The sequence below is a fragment of the Hydra vulgaris genome, chromosome 06 (genome assembly GCF_038396675.1).
Source record: "Hydra vulgaris chromosome 06, alternate assembly HydraT2T_AEP".
Taxonomy (NCBI): domain Eukaryota; kingdom Metazoa; phylum Cnidaria; class Hydrozoa; order Anthoathecata; family Hydridae; genus Hydra; species Hydra vulgaris.
This window is the reverse complement of record NC_088925.1, coordinates 36,414,662-36,440,000: the sequence shown is the minus strand read 5'-3', so window position 1 is coordinate 36,440,000 and position 25,339 is coordinate 36,414,662. Positions and strand designations below refer to the sequence as shown.

General features: G+C 29.4%; 1 protein-coding gene and 2 long non-coding RNA genes across 3 annotated transcripts in view; 1 reads left to right on the top strand and 2 right to left on the bottom strand.

Moving 5' to 3' along the window:
* The window catches only part of LOC100201207 (histone-lysine N-methyltransferase EZH2), a 62,477-nt gene extending 51,333 nt beyond the window's left edge, over positions 1-11,144 (top strand). Inside the window, exons 18-22 of the mRNA XM_065800008.1 lie at positions 8,166-8,261; positions 8,344-8,425; positions 8,510-8,590; positions 10,711-10,795; positions 10,881-11,144. Coding sequence (XP_065656080.1) covers positions 8,166-8,261; positions 8,344-8,425; positions 8,510-8,590; positions 10,711-10,795; positions 10,881-10,977 — 441 coding nt within the window. The 3' untranslated portion in view covers positions 10,978-11,144. The remainder of the gene's footprint in view (positions 1-8,165; positions 8,262-8,343; positions 8,426-8,509; positions 8,591-10,710; positions 10,796-10,880) is intronic.
* Positions 11,145-15,183: 4,039 nt separating this feature from the next.
* On the bottom strand, positions 15,184-16,223 carry LOC136081018 (uncharacterized). The gene is made up of 2 exons (XR_010638817.1): positions 15,443-16,223; positions 15,184-15,329 (listed from the first exon to the last, which is right to left on the bottom strand). It is a non-coding gene; the product is annotated as an uncharacterized LOC136081018 (long non-coding RNA).
* Positions 16,224-17,620: 1,397 nt separating this feature from the next.
* On the bottom strand, positions 17,621-22,499 carry LOC136081017 (uncharacterized). Its single transcript, XR_010638816.1, has 3 exons — positions 22,287-22,499; positions 20,233-20,294; positions 17,621-20,138 (listed from the first exon to the last, which is right to left on the bottom strand). It is a non-coding gene; the product is annotated as an uncharacterized LOC136081017 (long non-coding RNA).
* Positions 22,500-25,339: the final 2,840 nt, after the last annotated feature.

Genomic DNA, 25,339 nt, shown 5'->3' with positions numbered 1-25,339 from the left:
GATCTTCCAGAATGTGGCAGATCACTTACAGCTCCTTGATCTTCAAATCTTTTAACCATGCTCTTAATTGCATTCCTAATAGGAGCATCTTTCACATTGAAATGCCTTCGATAAGCTCTTTGGGTTTGAATTATTGAGCCTTGATTTTGATAGTAAAATTTTACAATTTGTGTACGTTGGAAGGAACTGAATTTCTCCATAATTAATTTCCAGGATCTGAAAAAAATAAAAAATATTAAGAAAATAAAAATTATTAGGAAATGAAAAAGATATTAAAAAATAAAAAGGGTCAGTGACTTTTGGTCTACCCTGTATGTATGTATATATATATATATATATATATATGTATATATATATATATATATATATATATATATATATATATATATATATATATATATATATATATATATATATATATATATATATAAATATATATATATTTATATATATATATATATATATATATATAAATAAATATATATATATATATATATAAATATATATATATTTAAAACATTTGCAACCAACATCAAACAATGCTAAAAAGTGTTCCTAATTTTACATGTCTTAAAAACGAAACGAACTATAATACCTCAGCAAGCAGTCTGGAGTCATAGCATGCCATGACATGAGCAATCAGCTGACAGGTGACAGCACACAGGCAGAATTTCGTTGACAAGTGCCATTTTGCAGCGGACAAAACGAGTGCAACTTTTTTGGTTTGTTTCATTTTCTTAAGTCTGGTCCTTGTCAACGTCACAGAAGTTTTTTAATAATTAAAGGAAGTATCCAGAAGTTTCCAGAAGCATGCAGAAGCTTCCAGAAGTTTCCAGAAGAAGCATCTGGAAGCATCCAGAAGTATTCAGAAACATTCAGAAGCATCTAGACGCATCCAGAAGCTTCCAGAAGCATCGAAAAGAAGCATCTAGAGTCTTCCAGAACAGGTTCACACAGGTTCATTTTACTATATAAGAGACATGTAAATCGACATGTAATTCAGTCAGCATATGGAAGTCAATCAGTCAGTATTATCAAGACAGTTTATCGAAGTGAGTTTTATCAAAGCGTTTTATCGAAGAACATCAATACAAGAAGTGAAATACAACAAGTGTTTCATTATATCAATACAGTCCACATCCAACCAAGACGTTGTGTTCCACAGATCATTATTGTATCATCACAAGGTAAATGTAACACATTAAGCCTTGAGATGCGTGATTATTTATTTTTATTATTTTTATGGCTTCAAGTGCAAAAATAGTTCCTGACAGTCTTGGAATGGAACTAAGAAAGAAAATTATTGGAGATTACGTAAGTGGAATGTCACAAAAAAGTATTTGTGATAAATATCGCGGACCGTATCAAGACTATATTCCAAATATCGTTCTACGGGGAAGTTGGCAGCAGATAACAAAGGTGGAAGACCGCGTTCCACCACTTCTAGAGAGGATTCTATGATCATCAGATCCGTCAAAAAGGATCCCTGGATATCATCAGTCGAGATACAAAAGCAATTAGAGCTGCATGTATCAGACCGAACAACCAGACGACGTGCTGTTGAAGCCGGATTGTTTTCTCGGCGCCCTGCAAAGAAATCGCTGATTTCACTAAAAAACCAGAAGAAAAGACTCCTGTTTGCTACATCTCATATTGACTGGAATGTGCAGAAATGGCAAACTGTCCTGTTCAGTGATGAATCGAAGGTCAACATCATTGGGAGCGATGGCATTTGCCGTGTACGTCGACCGGCCAGAAAACGCCTCAATTTACGTTACTGCCATAAGACCGTGAAGCATGGTGGAGGCAATGTAACGGTCTGGGGGTGTTTTTCTGCTAACGGTCTAGGTCCAATACATCGAAACGATGGAATAATGGACCGTTTCATGTATAAAAATATCCTGAAAGATGTTATGTAACCTCATGCCCAATGGAATATGCCAATAAAATGGGTTTTTCAGCAAGACAACGATCCGAAACACACTGTAAAATTAGTCAAGCAGTGGTTTCAAGACAACCTCCTATCGGTAATGGATTGGCCGCCTCAATCTCCGTATCTCAACCCTATTGAGAACCGGTGGGAGATCGTCAACCGCAGAATTAATCGTGAAGGTGTTCGTAATAAGGATCAACTGTTTGAACAAATCCAAAAGGCCTGGGTAGCGATTCCACAAAGTTTCATTGATCACCTGATCGAATCTATGCCTCGAAGATGCAAGGCTGTGATCGACAACAAAGGAATTGCCACGAAATATTGATAGCGAAATACAGCTTGGTCAACATTTTGTCGAGTTGTACTTGTTTTGTCCAGAAGGAAATCAAATTTTTTTAATACTTTAGATTAATTTGTTAATTTTCGTGTACAAATAATGAACTTTGTGATGAATAAAACTTGAAGAACTTTGTCTCTAAACAGTTACATAGTTATTTCTCTAAATTGGAAAAATGCAGCCCTTTTATATAAAGAAACTAAATTAGCCTTATTTGGTTGCACTCGTTTTGTCCGATACTGTATATATATATATATATATATATATATATATATATATATATATAAACACATATATATATATATATATATATATATATATATATATATATATATATACACACACACAAAAACAAACAAACACTAACACACACACACACTCACACACACACACACACACACACACACACACATAACAGCACTATGAATGTTATGCTGAAATATTGATATATTTTTTTCTAACAATAAATAAAACTGTACAGAATATTACTATCATGTTGACATAATAAAGGTGAATAAGAAAATATATTTTTGTTACCATTTACTGAATTATACAGCCATAATAAAAAAAATTACAAATTCTGTTATGAGTTTACAGAGTTAGTTTAAGTGTCATTCAATAAAGTTACACTTAATAAATAAACAGTATATAAAAGAAAAATAAGAAAAATGATAAAGAATCGATTAATTTTAAAGAAAAATAATAGTATTAATGTATGTTAGGGTGGGGTGAAAAATGACTTCTTTTGGAATTATGCTTTGCTTTGGGTCCTAACTAGTTGTTAATTCCTCAAACATTAAAAACTAGTCAGATATAGGGGTCCCTACTTTATATTTAGGATACAACTCAAATTACCTCATTTTGTTATAGTTTTTTTTTGTAAGAAACAGAATTTATATAGTTTGCATAGTTTTTATTTATGTCTTCTATGTTGGGTGTAGACCTTTCTATAAATAATTGCTTTAACAACTCTTTCTACTCCTCAACTATGACAAGAGGATAAATAATAATCTAATACATTTGCTAAAATCAAGCGAGGGAAGTAATTTCATTGTTCCAGTCTGTAAAAGATATGTAGTTATTAGCTAGAGAATTTAATTTATTGATAAATCAAAGTGATCCAGTTATATCTAAGTTTAAAGAAGTCATCTTTCTTCCAGCAATAATACTTTTAGCATCCTGCTTTCTAATTTAGTTGTTTGTCAGAAATTGCACTTAGTCAAATATTTTCTAGCTGCCTAGGTATTAATTTCTTAGAAGAGTGAAATACATCTTTAATATTTTTAATAGCTATTCTAGGAAAATAATTTAGGGGAAAGGAAGCAGGAGTTTGTGCAAAAATTAAAAAAAGTATTTTTGTAAAACTCGCATAAAACGACAATCAATGTTAAATCAGTTAATCAATGTCGCAATATTTTATTGAGCTTGCAGAGATATAGAAAGTTTATCTTTCAAACCAGATTTTTTGTAATGCATCAATATTCTTTCCAAATCAATATTTACTAGGAATAGCAACACTAATATAATGATCTTTTTTTTTCAAACTTCATTATTTTTGTATCTTTTGCCATAAAGATAATACTCAACTGTTCCATCAAATCCAATGCAAGTAACAATCTGCTGTGGTTCAGTGGTTTTTTTTCCAAAAATCTTGCAGCCTTCAAAAGCTTGTTTGCTCTAAGATATCTGTACCTGATAGCCAACTTGTCTCAACTCCCCAAACACAATTTTACAGTAGGAGCAAAAGAAAGATTTTTTTCCACTTATTCTCTCATAACTTTTTTAATAATCACTTTAGGGAATTAAAATTCATACACTATGTACAATTTATAATACTCTATATGTATGGTTAGTTAGTTTTGTGAAAAAATTATTTTTTAGGCATTAGTGGACTTAAACCTTTCTGGCTCTAATAAATTTTTTTTCCAGTTTGTTTATGTGGAGTTAAGTTATCTTGGTTCTCATTAAGGACACAAGGTTTTTGCATTAAAAAAAATCAATAAATCACATTTTAAACATTACTATATTTACACAAAAAAGTTACAAATACATTAACACAAAAAAGAGATGTTAAGATTCTTCAATTATATCATTTTTAAAAGGGATTGCATTAAAATAAGCCTTGTATTCCTCAGGAACCCATTGAAGAATTGTTATAATATCTTGGTATTTTTGTCTACTTATGGGATTTTTGTCTGCTCTTAATTGTGGAAGACTAGCCGGAATCTCTGCAGGCTTTCTTTTATTTCTTCTTAAATCCACCACAGAGAAGGCTTCTTCATTGAACGAAGTTTTATAAAAGAGCATTTTGTACCTGCATCCATACCATTGTTGGTATGGATACTAATGTTCCGCCTTCCCATCTTTTTTTATATACAAATAGCCCCCTATTTTTGTAGAGGGAAGAAAATGAAAAATTTTTTTTTTAATGCATGGGACACACGTTAAAGGATTGCCCACAACATCTTACAAAATTGCACCAATCATTGCAAGTGAAGATGTTCATCGTCTTGATAGATTTTTTTCTTCTTTCAATAACGCTGTGGGACGCGTCTACTTCCATGCGCGTATGCCCACGTAAAAAAAACTTGTGATTAATTATCTCCAGGGATGGATATTTACTCATGAGAATGAAATATAACATCACCATCATGATGTTTCTATTTTGTCCTGGACAATTGGTGCGGTAAATCATGCGGTAGTGGTGTAGTGGTAAGAGCGCTCGCTTTGTAAGCAAGAGGTTCAGAGTTCGACTCCCACAACGTCCCTGGAAAAACCGCACTCAACTTAGTTTCTCCGGGCAGCAGCCTTGCTCGGCGAGGTTGGTGTTTCGGAGTTAAAGAGTTGAGAGAGGGTTGCACCACGAATAACAACAAAAAAAACACACAAAAAAAACACACAAAAAAAAGAGTAGCCTCCTCAATTGTAGTGGCCCCCCCCCCCTCGGGCCTTGGGGAGGTGAATAATCTAAAAAAAAAAAATTGTCTGTCCAGATGGTTATGTTCTTTATATTTGGCGTCATTGACTCTTGGATGAATTTTAGGAAAAAAGAGGCCATCTCATTTCTGCCTGTTCCTCCTTGAACTTCATCCCACATCATGTAAAAAGTATTTTTTTTTTTTTGGTGCTGTCATATATAGAGTAGTTAAATGTCCAGAGTTTTCTCAAATAAAAACTCTGGCTATTTGTTAAATATGGTGTGGGCAAACATTTTTGCAGGTTTGCCATTAAAACTATGAAATTTGGATTTTTAGCAGCCAATTTTTTGTCTTCATCATTCAAATGATACCTGTTGGTTGCATCATCTGGGTGCAGTTTCTTCCTATATTCTGTATCGCTCTTTTCTTCCTCTGAATGTGATCCTTTGAGTTCATTAAACAAAGAATCACACATATCGCAAGTGTCATTATCTGGAGAATAAAAGGAAAGATTATAACACTCATTAAAAATTTTGCGATAGAGCCACTCTTTCCCTATCACAGTTTGGTTTGAGGTACACTCTTCAACATACAGATTGTACATCTCATGTTGTACATCTCATGTTTAATTCAATGCCAAGATATTTCTTTGCAGTACGTTCCCTGCTGTAATGGCTCTCGTATGCAGGGAACTTCTCAATATGCGTTTTAATGCAGTTGACTGTGCTAGCTAGGGTTTTATTTTTTGGAGAGTGATTTCCCCGTTGATCTGCTTTTGTCAAGCCAGAAGACTGAATTTTAACTATTAAAGATTTGAAATATGACTTGCCACTACAAAATGTTTAAAAAAAAGGTCTTACATACTCTAACTTCAATTCTGTTGTTGCTTATTTTATAATGAATTGTTTTGTTTCTAATTTTGCTACAGTCTATTGCTCTTGATCGTTTTACAGATTCAATTGTTAGGCAAGAAGCAATATACTGATTTTTCTGGTCCCACGATGCATTACCAACCCAAAAATCATCAAAAATACAATTTCACATTTCTGTGCTGAAATGCATACTGCATTTGTAACAACAATTATCCTTACAAAGCTACTTTAGTTCCCTGGACTTCATGGTTTTCCCTGTTGAGGAAACGTATTGCTTTCCACTGACTCGGTTCAGTTTCCTAACTTTTTTTTTTCCATGCATGTATGTTTCTCTTCCTCTATCTGCTCTTAGCAGCTGTTGGCGGTTGGTCTTCACACTCATTATCAGTGCTTGAATAAGGAACTAGCGAATTGTTAATGTTGATATTTGGGATAATATTCTCCTGAATGACATCAGACAATGAAGATATACTTCCAGATAATGATCTTGAACGGTCTGGCATATACTAAGAACCGGAATCTTCAAGCTCCGACTCAGAGATGTACTTAACGTCTACAACAAAATTAAAGTTTTTATTATTAGATTGATGCTTTACATAAAGAAAACATTTAATATTGTTTGAACAGTGATGCATACCTTTCATTTTATGCAATGGAATGTCATGTTTTTCAGTTTTATTTACACAGCTATCATCAGAATCAGATATACAACTATTATCATCATGCGTAATCAAGATAGAATCAATTTGATTGGATGTTGACGCTCCTGTGTTGGAAATACAAGGAATATCTGCAACAAAATTAAGTTTTAATATGATTACCTATTAAGTATTTTCAGTAAGGAAAACATGTGATTATGAAGATATATATTATACATAGATCACTGTAAATACATGCAATCTGGCTATAAATCAATGCTTGCATTATAAAAAGATTACAATACGTTATTTATTAATTTATATCATTGCGAATACCTAGTTGATATACAAACTAAAGAATGCAATAAATAGTCTTTCCAAACTTACCCTCTTGTTCTCGATTCAATGCAATGTTCACCATTTTATTTGTTCTTTTCATATAATTATTATAAGCAGACATCTTGTAGATAGTAATATCGTACTTTACAATGTAATTTTATGTTTTAAATGATAAACAAAAGCTAAATTGGCGCAAAATCTTGACAAAACGACAGAAAAAACACGCGGGCAACATGCAACTGTCAATGTGAGATATTCTCAAAGTCATAGACAAAATATCTTAAGTAGCATAGTGTATGAAAATGTTTAGGGCCAATACATCTTAAGTGTTTTAAGATTTTTTGGCTCTAAGCCAGAAAGGACTTAAGACTTTATGGATTTGCATTTCCTTTCAACCCACAATAGATAGAGATTTAAGTCATTTTGGCCCTATAGAATATGCGATGGAGAATTCAGATATCTATATAACTCATTTTACCCAAAAATGGAGTTAAGACAAGTTGGCTCTCAGGTACAGATATTAATAGTAAAGGTAATTTTGATTGATAAGTATGTTTATTTAGTAAACCAGTGTGTTTAATTATCTGTTACAAATCGGGATGCTTACGTCTGTTTTGTGGTAGTTTAGAGCTTTCTTCAATTCTTTTACTAATGATTCTTTGTTGTCTTCTCATTCTGTTATCACATAAACTTATTTATATTGACATGTTTAATAATTATAGAAGTGATAGTGCTACATTAATATTACTTTTAACATGATGTAATTCTGTGTACTTTCTTTAAATTTCATTTTTTTATATTACCAATTATCATATTCCTTAATCCTTTTCAATCAAATCAAAAATCTTTTTCGAATAATGGAATCTCTAAATCTATCACAATCATACTCATATTTGATATTATTACTATTGATAAGTTGGTATAACTTTTATAACCAATTACAAAAAAAAAAAAAAAATCACTCCACCCTAATATACATATATAGAGACAATCAAAATTGTATCAAAAAAAGTACATACCATTATGGTGACTGCAATAGTCCCATGTCACAAGAAATAAGATTTGGTTTTTATTGCACTATCAGAACCAAAATAACCTTTTGTATATATGTTTATATTTATATTGTAGAACTTGTTGCTGGCTCCTTCCGATATTGCAGGTTGGGGTATATACTTAAAAAATGATGTAACAAAAAATACATTAATAAGTGAATATTGTGGAGAGGTATTGCATTATTTTTTGTTGTTGTTGTTTTTAAAAGGTTTTCAATTGCACTATGTTTTGATTGTTAATAATTTCTATTTAGTTAATCTCTCAAGATGAAGCTGAACGTAGGGGAAAAGTTTATGACAAAACTATGTGTAGTTTTTTATTTAATTTAAATCATGGTATGAATTTGTTAAAATCTACGAATATTTTTAATTTTATGTATAAAAATTTATTGATTTTTTGTAATCGAAAATTATTTTAAGAATTTGTTGTTGATGCCACAAGGAAAGGCAACAAGATTCGATTTGCAAACCATTCTATTAATCCAAACTGTTATGCAAAAGGTAATTATGTTTCTCTCTTTTTTTTTGGAATAACCTAAATAAAACAAAGTTGAATGTTATGAATATATTAATATTTTAATAATTTTAAAACATTATTAAGTTTTTAGGTTTACAAACTTTTTTATGCTTGTCTACTAGTAATATTATTTTCCTGAAATCCTATTTAAGTTAGGTACAAAACTGTTGCAATTTTCAATAAAACGAATTATTAAATTATTTGTAAATTTTATTAATATAAAAAACAACATTTTTATAATTTTTATCTATATGATATATCTATAATGGTTATCTATATTAATACAAAATAGTTTTAATTTTTCCTAATTTAGTCTGTTAAATTTATTTACTCATAAAAAAAACATATTAATTTGAGGAAATTAATATAAAAAGGAACTAAAACTTAAAATAGAAGTTGTAACCATGTTAAAACAAAATTATTTTCTTTAATAGCGTACTTGTTATTTAAGTTTAAAAGTTACGCTATTAACAAAAGTTATTATTTTATATTAATTCAATTACAAAAAGTTAAGGTATACTAATAAGAATTATTTTGGGTATTTTCATTTTATATAAAAATAACCATAATAGCAAATAAAGAGTTTTTACAATAAGCACTATTTTCTGTTTTGATTGCACATTTCAGTTTGTATCTTTACACAATATATCAAGGTTTTTATTTAAACTAAAATATAACCCAATTCCCGAATTCTATAACTTTTCGTAGGCGTTAGATTGATGGTATTTTTTTTCTTGTTCTATGGATCTATGGAAGATTTACAAGGGGTATGTATGAATGGTATTCATCCAACTATTAAATTTACTTTTAATGAATCTAATTCTTCAATTAGTTTTTTAAACTTGTCACTATATAAGGACAGAAATGGACGTACCCAAAGTACTCTATACAGGAAGCCATTAGATACAATGAGCCTTCTACATCACAAATCCAATCACCTGTACCATTTAAAGAAAAGCATTGTATAAAGCCAAGCAATATGCTATAATAAAATTTTATCAGAACAAGAAAATCTTTCTTAAGAACTGCTAACTTTAGTGCAAACTTTTGTGTTAAGAGGTTACGCAGTGAAAGATATTAATTTATCATTTCAAGAGCTTTGCAGTTTCGTCAAAAACAGCTAATTAATAAACCCCTACAGTTATAGATGCAGATATATTACCCATAGTGACTCCTTATTTTGATATTAGGAGAGAAATCAATGGCATTGTTGTGAAACATTGGCATATTATTAGAAATTACCCATATTTAGCAGAAATATTCCATTTAAACCCACACCTGCCTATTCCAATACATAATTGATCAAAGATATTTTAATACATTTGGCCCATGAATATATACATACAATATTTAGACTATTTTTTATAATTTTTAGTTAATTGATGTTAAAATATATTACTAGAATAAGTCATTATCTTTGCGTTTTTTTTTTCTTGACAGCAGTTTTGTTTTCATATTCGATAAGTTAATAAAATTTTGTTTTATTAATTTATCAAGTATGGTAAAATACTTATCTTTTTTCTTTTTTTATTTAATAGAGACCTTATCATGAAAAATACAATAAAAATGCAATTAAATAATGTAACTAATGTTTTATAAAGATAAAAGAACCGGTAATGTTAACAGGAACTAGATTGAAATTGTCATTTTTACATGGTTCGTTTGTTTATTAATAATGGGTTTTTCCCACTCTATGTACATGCTTTCTTTGAGTTTTAATATAAATTTGTTGGAGGCCGAATCCAAAATTGAAACATTAGCATGATTAAAACTATCAAAACAGCTTTCATTGGAATGAATACGTTTATAAATGTGTGAGTTATAATCTTTTTTTTGGTGCTCGATTATTCGTGTCTTTAAATGGCAAGTAGTTTCGCCAATATAACAGGATTTACAGCCTGCGCATTCAAATTAATAGACAACGAATGAATTCATTCGTTATCTATAAATTTGAATGCGCAGGCTGTAAATCCTGTTCATTTTTATTAGTTTTTTTGTTAATTTTATTATTATTTTAATATTTATTATTTTCTTTCAATATATCAATGTTACGATTAAAAGGTTATATTTAGTTTTCAATTTTTTTATATTTGAATATCTTTAGTAATGATGGTTAACGGTGATCATCGAATTGGTATATTTGCTAAGAGAAATATTGTTACTGGTGAAGAACTTTTCTTTGATTACAGGTGCGTGAATGAATATATTTATTTTTAGTAAATTTATCTGAAATTTAAAACCAATATTTTCTTACTTAAAAATTTGGTTTTTTAGATACGGACCGACCGATTCTCTTAGATATGTCGGCATCGAAAAAGATACTCGGTTTCCTGATTCTAGCACAGGTGTTGCTAAGAAATGGACAGTGTGATTTCCGTTGTTCTTCAACACTAAAATTATTCTATGTTGAGATCATAGGCGCCCGTAGTAACCATAGGGTGAAACAAGAATTTATTTTATTTTCACCTTACGAACACTAGTGATGTAGCCTAGTGCTTTATGATATAGTTTTTACTTAGAACATGAAACGTGAACACAGTTTCTCTTCCTCTCCTATATATTTTTTTACACTGGGATAGATTGATTACTAGTTCAGGTCAAGTTTTATTGATGCAAATTTTTATCAATTTTGACCTGCGGATCGATATGCCAGGACAAGGCTCCGGGACCAGCAGATCGATAAGCCAGGACAAAGCTCCTGGCTTTTATATATATATATGAGGAGTGGACTTGCAAAACCAGATAATTCACTCTTTTTTTTTAAAAGACTTAGCAATGTTTTGTTGTAGTATTAATATTCCTACATCTTTACAAATAAAAATTAAATTTAAAAGCAACTATTTTAATAACATTTTACCTGCCTTAAGTTAATCTGTCCGTGCAAAATCAGATAAAAAATTATTGTCGATGCAAACTAAGTCAAAAATTTTATCTAATCAATACTTAAAGAATAATGTAAGAAAAAAACCATATGCAAAAAAAATTCACTAAAATCACAAAAGCCATATTTAAACAGTTACAATTGAGTTTTAACTATATCAATCCTATAAAAATATTAAACATTAAAATTACTTATTTTCTAAGGCAGAGGGGTGTTTTGCACAATTATATTGATTATTAAAATTGTCACTAGTCAAGTTGACTTCATAAAGCTTTTTTGAAAACCAGTTAGAAATAAATTTCCGATCAAAACCAAATAAAAATAATAATTGGCATGCAAAAGCAGATAAAATGTTTTTTCTTTTTGTAATAAAAATAAGATCAAAGGAGCGTGATTTTTAAATTTTTGTCTTAAACATTCTTTTAATGATATCTACTGTTTAGCTTTTAATTTTTAGCTATTCGATTTACTGGAAAACATTTTTTGTCATTATCTCACAATGAAAAAAAAAGTGAGTTATCTGGTTTTGCAAGTCCACTCATACATATTTATTTGTGTGTGTGTATCTTTAGAGTATTCAATTGGTTTTTTTCTTGTTTCATAGAACTTAATGTATACTTTCTCATCAAATCGGAAGCAGTTAGACTTTCATCAGTCCTTAAAATATTTTTCCAAATGGAAATATTTTTATTTTATTTTACTTTTTAAAACAAGAATCTTATTTGTATCTACACATCCTCGACAGCCGGCTCCTTGTAATCCATCAATGGTTGGGGCTTTTGTTATTCAATTTGACAAAGCTAATGTTCTTCAATTTTGGTTTTTATTTCTTTGAAAACTCTAGTTCTTAGTAATAAATAGGATTACACCTAGCAATAGGTTCTGCTAAGAGTTTCACGATGTTAATAAGAATTATAGCAATGTTAAAAAAATTATAGCAACGGGTCTCGTAAAAGATATAAGCACTATATGTAACAAAGCTAGATTTTATGATTTAAAGTTTTAATATTACATTAAGTTAGATTTAATGTTAAATATTACCTTTCGATATGATATATTTGAAGTCTAAGGTTTATTTAAAACTTCATTAAAAATAAAAAGAGAAACTCATTGTTTTTTGTTTAAAAAAATTAATTAAAATTACGTTTCCATTGGCCGGCTGAATAAAAAAAAACAATTGCTTTTACTTAGTGTTTTTGGAGTAATTGATCAGCTTTACGTGAGTAAAAATTCGAGGAAAATTTAAGTTAAGCAATTTACTCCAAAAGCGCTGAGTAATTGCTTAGCTTTACGTAAATAAAGTTTCTTTATTTTTCATCCAGTCTCATAAACTGTATATCTGGTTAATCAATGATATATTGAATAATTTTTAAATATATTATTCCATAATCATTAAAATACCTAAAAAATGGTATTTTCTTAGATTCAGATTTAACTTTATGTAACGTTTACATTTAAACTCCATTGTCCATTGATTTTTTAAGATTTAAAAAATACTTTTTAAAAACGGGGCAAATTTTGAGCCCACACTCATCATATTTGATATTTTGACTTACTAAGTTTTTTTAGATAAAAAACTTGAAAGTGTTTTAAAAAAGCTTTGGTATCGTGAAGAATTTGGAAATTTTTGTTATAACTTCTGTCCTTAATTTTTCATATAAACAATTTATCATGTCATTTTTTTTATTTAAAGTGCTTGTATTTTTTAAAATGTCATTACTGTGTTTATCTAAAACAGATTTTTAACCTGTGGTCCAAAGACTCCTCAAGTGTCCATGTAACAGGCACGGATTTAGAAAAAAATAAAGAGTGAAATTTTGATTTTTTTTAACGGGAAAATTTTTATATTTTTAAATAATAACTGATAGCAAGACATGTGCTAACATCTAAGCACAGATGTATCAGAGTGTAGTATTTTACAATTCACGTTATACTGCTGTAAATACTACTGTATTATGCAGAAGTTCGCTGGTTAACATAAGGACAAGTTTTGAACCGCTTATTGGAGTTATGCGTAGAAGTATATTTCTAAAAGATAAAGAAAACATTTGTGTCAAATTCTGGAGACTGAAAATGTTTTGATAGAACTAGCTTACTTAGCCGACATTTTTAGTTATTTGAATGATATAAACCTATCTAAGCTACTTAGGGAAATGAGAGTGGGTGTAGGTGTTAACGGAATTATTATGGATATTATGGAATTATTATGGACATTTGGCTTTCGATGCCGGCTTTAGCCTAATAAGCGACATTGGTAAGGAAGGAGGCGTAAATTTCCTTGTCAAGTGCTCTTTTGCGGTGCTCTGTGATAAGACCTCAAGGACTTCTGAGAGCGCCTTAATAACTACAAAAAAAAATATGGTCCATAAGAATAAGGTTTGATAGTACGAACCTTTATGAGTAAGGGTTATCAGCATGAGTGTCAATAAAAACTAAAAATCTTAACCGGCTAGACGTCAAAGACGATATGCGCTTTACGTTGTCTTAGACAATTTCTCAATTTAGCGTGCTTAATGAAAAGAAACAACAGCAACCATCTCATTAAAAAACTGTCATGCGCTAAATTTTACTTGATATTTATAAATAAAGATGTACGTTACATCTTGTACGCATTTAGGCACTTTTTTTCCCTATACTTTTGCAATAAGGTTTGGAAGGGGTCAGTCAAATTACTAAACTTTTTAAAGTGACCCGTGACTACAAAAAGGTTAAAAACCACTGATCTAAAAAAATAATAAAAAAAGAAAAGTAACAAAGCATTGTCAATGATTAAGGACGACCGGATAATCATTTATTACTTAGACGTCACAAAACATGAAGTCTCAAAAATCACAAGCACTCTAGTGCAATAATAAACACTCAAACTCAACTCATTATTTTTTTAATTTTGAAAACGACAAAAACATTTACAAAAATATGTTTATTTTTCACAGTATTTTTTGTTTGATTATTTGATATTTCAAACTTTTTGCGTCACGTGCAAAAAATTCTGTGGTGCGTGAATTAAATGAGAACCACTTTTAGAAAAGTTGCTAAAACAAAGAAAGTTTTTTAAATAATAGCGTATAAAATCTTACATAAATGTGACAGTAATTGTATACTGTTAACTTCAAAAGCAGAACATCTATAATGTAATGTAATTTAACAATTTTAAATTTACAAATGAAAAATAAATTAGTTTGATGATGTCAATAATGAAAGTAAATTACCAATGCTTTACCACTTTAGCAGTTACCAATGCTTTGAATAACTTGATATTTTTTGCTAAATGGTGTATAAAAAAACAATGTTTTTTATGATATACGCATAATAAAAGAAAACGGGAACGAGTACGACTTATAGTCAAAACCCTTTTGTTATAACCAATTAGCAACAGCAAAAAGTTTCTCATACCAAAAATTCTCACAAAAAATGTTTTATAAAGCAAATAGACTAAGTTTTATAAAAATCATAATAATTATTACTTAAATGTTAAGAACTTTTAATTTTTTTAGAATCATCGAAAGAACAAATTTTTTTTATTATTAGGTTGTTTTTTTTTTAATTGTTATTGGTTGCTTTTTTTAACTAAGTGTTCTTTCAATTACTCATTAACTATCATATTTCACTAATTTGACTTGCTTGCCCAAAACTTTAAAGCACTTCTTATACTTGACTTGATTTGCTGTTGTTGGTGGTATCGTTGTTGTCGCTTGATTTGTTTGATTTTTCTTACAGTTGATTAAAGCATTCTTTTGATAAATTGCTGAATTTTGTCTCTGTATAAAACTGTTAAAGTAATTTGCACCAACCTCTTTTGACGTGGCAATAAACACAATATCTAGTGGCTGCAGAATATGTGACTAATAAAGTGATAGGGAAAATAACAAGATATTGTTTCCAATTCAAATAAGTAGAGTTCGATAGATAACATGTGTTAAGATTATGATTAAACTAAAAGTTATACTTTAAATACCTGGATTTTTTCAATAATGAGAACGCTCACGCCAACAATCCACTGCAAAAATTGCTTATCTTCTACCCATCTGGATAGAGATGTTGTGTATACACTGTTGTCTAAACCACTTAAACTTCGACCATTGTATATTTAAAAATAATTATTTTTGATTTAAAAATAATGTATGATGCTAAGACTATTACCAGCAGCATTGATTAATTTTCAACTGCATTGTTGATTTTTTCAATGTTGCGCAATTAACTTCAATGGTTTCAACGGTAGTTTAGCGTCTGAAAATCATGACAAAAATTCTGAAAATTTTGCATTAATCACCGGTGAAACCAGTATGGTATATGAGCATGGTTTGTCCTTTTTTTTTTGCAAGTTTTTTCAAGCCATTTTTAATATTAGAATAGATTTGCTGATAATCTATTTAATTTATACGAAGATATTATATACAAATATGAATAAACATTATTGATAATAATCGATTTAATTTATACGAAGATTTTGTAGAGATTTATAGATCAGTGATTATAGTATCATATTTAATCATAAAATAATTAATTAATAAAAGCTCCCATTTACCACGCGTTAACAATTTACTTATCTTATTCAACATCGTAGTTCTCCGTTTCCATTCTCATAACTATTACCAGAAACATCAAATTTCATTAAAAAAAAAATTTTCCTTACTAAAAAGTTATACATCAATATTTCTTAAAGTTCACTGATAGAATATTTCACTTTTGAGAGTTTTATGTTCATCTTTAAAAAAGAAATTTTGCGATCCCCAGCCCCAGACGTAGGAGAAACGATTTTATAAAATATTTTCTAATTTTATTTGCATCTATATTCATTGACAATTTCAAATTTCATGCAAATAATCTTTTAGTTTGCGGTTTTTATGACCCTAAAAAGTTTACAGCCCCCTCAATTTAAAGGAGGTTAAAGCTTTATTTGGTAATAATATCGAAAATTAAGATATTATTGCAGTAATAAATTTTTATTATAAATTGTTATTTTTTCATAATTTTAGAAATACAAAAATACGTTTATGTCGGATGACGTAGACTTAAAGAAATTAATCGATGGCATTTTTTTGTATCTTTTTTAAGAATAAACTTTTATAGACTCTGTACTTGACATTAAGACTAGATTTTTTTAATAGATGTCTTGAGAATTTTAAAGTTTTGAATGAAAATTGATATCGAAAGCATGTAGTTTTGAAATTTAAATAAATAATTTTATGGAGTCAAATATCATCTATTTAAATTTTATAGCCAATTGACTTTGACACATTCTGTTTGACATTATCGTTGTGATTGGCGCCTCAATATGTTTATTTTAAAAACTTAAATAAAGAGTTTAATTACAGTCTTTCAAAAAAAATTTTTAAAAGATTGATACAAAATTAGATTATTTGTCTGAACAACAAATATGTATATATATATATATATATATATATTTATAGACGATTTATGCCTTATAGCGAATTACTCCATTGTGCAGAAAAATATCAAAAATATCTTTTTAATTTAAAAGCAATAAGACGCATTGCTCTTTAAAATTTTTAAATAGTTTGCGGACTTGACAGTGTCACCTTGTTGTAAATGGTGTCAACCAGCACGACTGTTGGCATTGATTACACCCCAAATTATAATTGCTGGACAATGCTTTACAAAAGGTGCACAACAAACTGGGAGAAAAAAAACTTTAATGTTAAGAATATTTGATATATATTGACAGCATTTGTAAAATAACTGTTTGTTAACATTAATGATGTTTCCAAACTCCTGAAAGAATGTTTTTCCAACTTCATGTTTTGATTTAAGGCTACATTTCTTTTTTTTCTTTTTTCTTTTAATAACTATTAGAATTATTTATTTTTTATTGAACGAGCTTTAAATTACTAAGGATACCTAACAATGCTAAAGTTACATAATAGAATGTTTTGCTAAGAATTACAGGAATTATGGAGGAGTGCAATCCTCCAAGCATTTTATATTTATAGAACGATACTCACAAAAAAAAGTCGTTGTTAACTAAATAAAGTAATGCTGTACTAAAAGTAATACTAGTGACGCTTTTAAAGCCAGGACGAGTGTTGAGCCACAGATCTTTTGATTCTGAAGCCAACGCTTTAACCACCAATCCGTGAATACTTTTTTTACTTCTTACGCCTGTTATTAAAAATTTATTATTATTACACATTCTTTTACTACTATCGTGTAAGTTGCGCTACTATCTATTGCTTTGGCTGCAATATAAACAAAAAACTTGGAATAGTTAAACATTTTTTGCAAGTTCTCTTTTAAACTCTTTTTAAAATGTACTTAGTTTATCTATGATTTCTGTATGTTATTCAACATGGTACATATAACCGCCAGATAATATAACTCAATAACTTTAATTTTTGCTATTAATTAACAATTTTTTTGTTATTGGATGGGGCAAAAAAAAAAGTGCAATAAATTATTTTTTTGTAAAGAAGGAATGAGGGATGTTTTACTGAACAGTATTTGACCGTTTTTTCAAAGTGGAACCCATACTACTGTGTGTCTTTGCTTTTATTTTTATCAAGAATTCATAGTTTATTTTAGGCAACTTGTTCTTTTAACATGTAGTTTTACTAAAATAGGAATTAAAAAGTAAAAAATAATAGAAAAACTTATCAAGACCACTCTTCGTTCATCAAAATTACTCAAGACTCGTCAAAATCACTCTAGACTAATCAAAATCACTCTAGATTCATCAATATCACTGTAAAACCGCATAATTATGATTTGAACTGTAATTATTGACTAAAATAACAAAATACGTGTTTTTCACTTTGGTGCAACCCACTTACTATTCGTGTACCTAGTTGTAAAAAATTTCTTACGCATAGTAAATAAGACTTTTGAATTGTCCATTTTGCTTTCTTGCCATCTAACTTTTTAAAGATTTAAATAAAAATTCCAATTTATTAATATAATCATAAATCCAATTTTTAAAAGTTTTGTTTTTATAACCAAACGATTTTTAAATATTTAGTGATTTTGTAAATATAGCTTTGTACAGCTTGTTGTTGCTGTACTAAGTTATAGTTATATTACTGATGTATATACCAAAGTGATTTTACTTGTACCTATATAACTATATTACTGATATACATACCTATGTGATTGCTTATACCAGTGTAAAAAATTAAAGTTATTTTTACTAATTTTTTTATTTTTGCAGCCTTAGTAACTTCTCTTCATCTACTTGGCACAGAATTGCTATCTTGATTTTTAAGTAAATGCTCAAAGTATTGCCCGTTTTGTCTTTAAACTTGTCAAAGGGAGTGTCTAGCATACAAGGATTTTAAGAAATCCTGCGTCATATTGTGCCAAAAGCTTATTTAAATTATTCACCAGTTGCTTGTAGTTTTTTAGCTTTGGGATTACCTTGAAAGCTAATAACAACTTGATTTTTTTTCTTCTCAATAATACTGAGCTTGTTGGATAACACTTTAGATTTGACCACTTTTTTTATAAGAGGTTCTACGAAAAAAGCATCTTGAATGCTGATTGATAACTTTATGATTTAACTTTACAAGCCATAGTTAAAATGAAGTAGCGACACAAGCGCGTTTTATTATTCAATAATTGGCTCTCGCACAACATTCAAAATTCCAAATTTAAATTCTTTTTGCAGCTCTTTTGCATTTTTTTTTTCTTTATATTGTTTAAAGCTCTACTATCCCAATGAAACAAATTTAGTAAATTTTTCCTAGAAACCGAACGAAACAAGTAATCTACTATTAAGAAGTCTGTAAGTCCCCAAGAGTATTTGTTGTAATGTTTTTATATATTTTCGTATCCTTCTTAATTTTGCAATCTTTGTTCTGATGAGCTGAATGAACTTGAGGCAAAATTAGCAATTCATCGCTATTGTGTAAAAAGATTTTTTTTGAGCAACTATTTTTGCGTAGTGTTTAAAGCAATGGCTTTAACAACTACGCGAATAAAGAATCAAAAAATTTAGGGGTCATTACTCCTTATGACCATAATTACCAACATCGATGAGAAAGAGATTGGAAACTTTTTTGTTAATAGTCTGTGGCAAGGTCATTAGGTTTTAAAGAATCTTAACTTCCAATAAAAAAAAACTATTCAAACTTTTGCAAGAGTTGTTAATAAAGAGCTGATGTTTTGTAATTTTAAAAGGCCCTATTATTATATATTACATTAATAATCCAAGAGTATTATGGCAAATACAAGGAACATCCATTAGAGTTAAAAAACTTATAAGTTCTTAAGAGTTAAAAAGATTTTAAACTCTGTTTTTTTATCCTCTACCTGCAACACGCATTTGCTCTTTGACTAAGCAACCCCCACAAGTTTGTGAACTGCAAAGATTAAACAACCTTTTTTTTTTCACCTCTAAGCCAGTCCTCAAGTGTCTTCTTACAGTTCGAAGGAGCCTCGGGGCTTGATCTGGTCTCTAACTGGCATCCCAAATTACTTTTAGTATGCTTCATAGATTTTTAATAAAGCTTTAATGGAGAACTTTACCTCTCTTCTACCTCTCTTTTTTTATATATTCAGTACATAAAAAACAAATAAATATATATAAAACATATTTAACAAAACAAATCAAGATGCTATCACTGCATATATAACAAAACAAATCAGGATGGTATCATTTCATATATGACAATACAAATCAGGATGGTATATGCATCTTCCTAAAGACGTCAGAAAAAATTGAAATAAATTTCATCTCTAAAATTATAAATATACTTATTATTAAAACAAATATAGTTTAGAAAAATCGGTTACCGATTCTTATGGTATAATTCAAACAATCTTTTTAACATCGAAAGTAACTCCAGATTAAAAGCCTAAAATAAAAAATAAACTTTAAATCATAATTAATGTAAATTTTTAAAAAGAAAAAAAAAAAAACATTTTGATGAAATAAATAAAAGAAATGTATTTACAAAAATGTATTTAAACACCTTATATTTAGAGATATTATTATAGCCTAAAAGAATTAAAACACTCTAAATGAAGAATAAATTCTAAAGAATATTTAAACCCTAAAAATAGTATTAATTCTAAGCACTTTTGTAGGAACAAAAATGTTTTTTGTACATTTTTCAAGTTGTACAAAGCTCTGTTACTGTCTTCACTTCATGCTAAGGTAGTTTGCCAGTGGTTGAGGTTGCACACATAAGACCTCAAAAACTTTTTTTCCAAAGCACACTCATGACATACCCGGTAATCGACAACTTTACGGTTAGTTTTTGCAACAGCAGTGCATACACCATTTAGTTATGAATAACTAAATTTCTGCCTTGAATCATCAATTCCAATTTGTATATCTACAATATAATTTTATGCGTTTGGACAATTATTTTTATAACCTCTGTCACAACATCTTTATGCCATTAAAAGAAGCGGCTTTATAGAGTGTTAATAGATTAGAGCCTATATCATTATACGAAAACAGACTCACTAATGGGAGCATATTCAAAACTGATGCCAATGTTTTTATTATCTTGTGACCTTGTCCAATTTCTCTAAAGACCATAACAGCTCTGATATTAATTTTTATAAATTTAACTCCTCTGTTACCTCTATCAGCAGGGCCGGCTTTAAGACGGCGCAACCGGCCTTAAAGCCAGCCCTGCGTTGGGCCCCAATTTAAATCTATATTAAATATATAGATTTTGTAAATCTATATATTTAACACAGAACGTTTTTTAAAACCAACCTATGAATTAAAATGTTAAAAGTATAAGAGCAATAAACAAAATAAGTAGGAATGATCTTCAATAAACGTAGACATGTATATAAATAATAAAAAAGTAGACTTAAAAAGTAGTAAAACTTTTATAACTTTTGCAACTAATGATAACTCAATATATTATCTACACTGACGGATCCAGAAATTTTTGGTGGGGGGGATGTTGAAATATTTTTTTACTTTGTATCACATTTGCGTCTTCTGAAAAAAAAAAAAGTCCTCCATTCCTAAGATATTTTAGGACTTTTAGATTCTGGTGGGGGAGAGGGATGCATACCCTCTCCTGGATTATCTAATCCCGTCACTGATTATCTAATGAAAGAATGAGGTTTTTTAGTTTATTTTAAAAAAGACAAAAAGTAATAGGTACATCAAAATTCAAATTCTGCAAAACAAATTTATTCCAAAGGTGTGGCTCTCGATAGGTAATACAAAATTGATTAAAGTTTGTTTGACAAAAAGATTCATTTAAAAGTTATCATTTCTCAAAATATATTTACTGATTGGTTTAACAGTAAAAAGATCTTTGAATACGGGTAGGGATAAGTTATTTATCATATATATACAAAACATAATATATTAAATACTTTTGACTTGTAAATATTTAGAATTCTTATTTTAATAAAATAATGCTTCAAATTAGAGAAGCGATTTGCAAAGTTGTTTATAAAATTTTATTTTATCAGTACTCAAGGTTAACTTATTACACTTGAACCAATTAGATACATGTTTGAGTTCTTCGTTCATTGCTTTAAAATGTTCAGCGATATCATAGTTAGAAAGGAATAAGTTTGTATTATCTGCATACATAATGCTCGTTAGTTTTGAGGCTTTATTCAAGTCATTTATATAAATTAAAAAAAGGAGAGGTCCAAGAATTGAACCTTTGTGGACTTTAAAAGTTATATCAAGAAAAGTGGTTTGATAATCATTGTTAAATGATACAAATTGTTTTCGGCTAGATAAGTAACTTTTAAACCATTTTTAAATTTTATTTTTTATTCCGTAGTATTTAGTAGTTTATAAATTAAAATATGGTGATCAACCGTATCAAAAGCTTTAAAAAGTCAATAAAAATTCCTACTGTATATTGTGATTTTTCGAATGATTTTAAGATTTCACGTGCAAATTAGATAATTGAATGTTCAGTTGAGTTATCTTTCTTGAAACTAAATTGATTGATATAAAGTAGATTATTATCATAAAAATATTTGTATACTCTGTTGAACATAATTTTTTCTAGAATTTTCGAAAATGAGTAAAGAACAGAGATAGCGAAACGATTACCGACCGAATTAATTTCCGTCCCCTTCTTTAAGAATAGAAATAACTTTTGTAGTTTTTAATTGTTCTGAGAAATTTTTAATTGTTCTGAGAAATTTTTAATTGTTCTGAGAATACTACTCGATGGATAAAAACTTCAAAGAAACTTTAAGTTGTGGATTAATTAATGGAAAGAAGCTCAAATTTTCAAATAGCAAATACACATCTTGCTCAATTTTTATACTAAAATTTGCGTGAAACAAAGATGACTTGGTGAAAAAAAGGTTTTCTCGATCTCGATTGCACCCAATAACCCTCTCGTCCCCCCCCCCCCCCCCCCTAATCAACACTCACACGTTACGGGCATGGAATTGGCAAATTTATCATTATATTATATGCACTATGCATGTATGGGTAATTCCATTTTTAACTTACTTTACACGCTTTACAACTTTATCAAACATTGGAAATTTTCACAAGATATTAAGAATTCAAAAGTAAAAAATTGTTTCAACTTTTTGGATTTCTGCGAATCAACAATGCAGATTGTATTCGAATTTTTACAAGGTATTGAGAATTCAATACTGATTACTAAAATACAAAAAATTTCATCAGAGTTGGCCGGCTACGGAAAACAAACATTTTTTTTCAGATACCATACATTTAACTTAAGTTACGTCACTTACGCTAACGATGAAGTACTATTGAGGATTTTTATTTAACCATAATTTCGAGTTCAATTTTTTAGAGTTACGTAACGAAAGATCTGCAATCAAACTCATTTATTTGAAGTAATTAACAAAAGAAATTATTAATAAGTAATAACTTAAAGTAATTATTAATAACTGGTCTCTGAACTGAGAGATTTTTTATTGACATTAATAAAAGTTATCATATCAATAAAAGTTTTTTCACGAAAAGCAAGACCAACTTTAAAAAATTAGGTCTGTGTTTTTAAATTGGTGTGCTGTCGACCATGCAATAAATACCTTTGTTGAGCTAAGGCATTCGGTGTTTCTATTTAAATAATCTATCCGACAACGAAACCTGTATACTTTAACAGCGAAAGCAAAAAATAATTTTTTTTTTATTCTGAAATGTGTTAACGAGTTTATCATTACGGAGCTGAAAAAAGAAAGTTAAAAAACAAAAGAGAAGCTTCAGCTGTTGCTGCAAAGAAGCAGAAAAGTTTAGCAGATTTTTTGTGACAGTGATAATATTAGATTCGCAGTGATGCAGAAAAAGTGGCTGACATTGAGCAGAGTTCAGGGTGAAGTGAAATACGATTTTAAAGTGCAATATATAATTGAAGATAATAATTTTCCATCTAGGTGGCACATCAGAATTGCTAATATTCTTCAAAAGGAACATCTCAGACAACTCAAGGAAGAACAAAAGAAAAACTCATACAAAACAAGGTGTCTGGATTCGACTTTCCTCTGAACAATAAACGGCACCGCTTCACAGAAGACTAATATTTTGGTGTCCTCAAAAAAGGCGAAAATGTTGAACGAAGCTTGCTTGTTTATAAAAAGCAAACTAATGCAGTATTTTATTTTTGCTGTAAGCTGTTTGGAGTGTCAACTTCTAACCTGGAAAATAATGAGTTATCTGCATGGCAGCACCTTTTGCGAAGTCTGAAAAAGCATGAAGAGAGCCAAAATCACTTGGATTTAATGCAAAAATAAAATCTTTTGCGCACCAGTTTGAATGCTAATGTGAAGTTGAATGCTTCTAATCAAAAGATCATTTCTGGAGAAATTAGTATCAAGGAACATTCCCTAGGTTTTTTAAATGTCAAAGACACGACAAACAATGGTTTAACGGAAACGGTGTTGATGTTTCTGGAAAAAAATGGACTGGTTATTAAAGCCTGCAAAGGACAAGCTTATGATAATTGAAATAAAATGAAAAACAAAAAGAGTGTTGTGCAAACAGGAATTTTAGAAGTTAATAACCGTGCTTTATATTTTCCGTGTAGCAATCACAATTTGAATCTGGTCATAAGTGATGCAGCTATTTCATCAACTACAGATATATCATTTTTTGGATTGCTGAAAAGAGTCAATGTGTTTTTTTACTCGTTTACTCATCGGTGGGAAATTCTTTTATTTCAGCTAGTGTAAAGCCATTGTCCAAAACCCGTTAGCAATGTTAAGTTTATTGCACAAAAGGAACTGAACAAAGTGACCAAATTTTTGAAGAAACTTTAAATGAATATTTCCGGGGCCAACAAATTTGTGAAAGTAACGCGTTCTATTTTGACTAATCTCCGAGACAATCGATTTGAGAATTGCAGAACATTTCCTACAAGGTGACAATGTTGAGCTAAATGACAGTTTGATTATGCCAGACGAACGAATTGCTGATACAAAAAAGCAATTTTGAATCGAATCCTTCATTTGGTTAATTGACGTGGCTTAACAACAGCTCAACAAACAATTTTCAATGATGGAAGACTTTGATATCAAATTCAGTTTCCTGTATGATTTTTAGCAAATGAAAACTTGTTTAAATAATGATGTTATGAATTTTTCACGAATCTACAAGTTGTTTTGATAGACTTTACGTCCAATAAATTAGACATAGAGGCAACAGAATTATCTTGTAAACTGCAAAACATCTGTTTGGTTCTACAAGAGAATGTCAAATTGATGTGTAAACGTTCATTGCGCAAAATGATTTAGCTGAAATCTATTCAAATGCTTCTGTTGCTCTTAGAATAATACTACCAATTCCAGTATCCATGTCTACTGCAGAACGCAGTTTTTCAAAATTAAAACTAATCAAAACATATTTGCTTTCTATCATGAGTCAGGAATATTTATTAGTTTGGGGTTTCTTGCTATTGAACTAGAGGTTTGCAAGTAAATA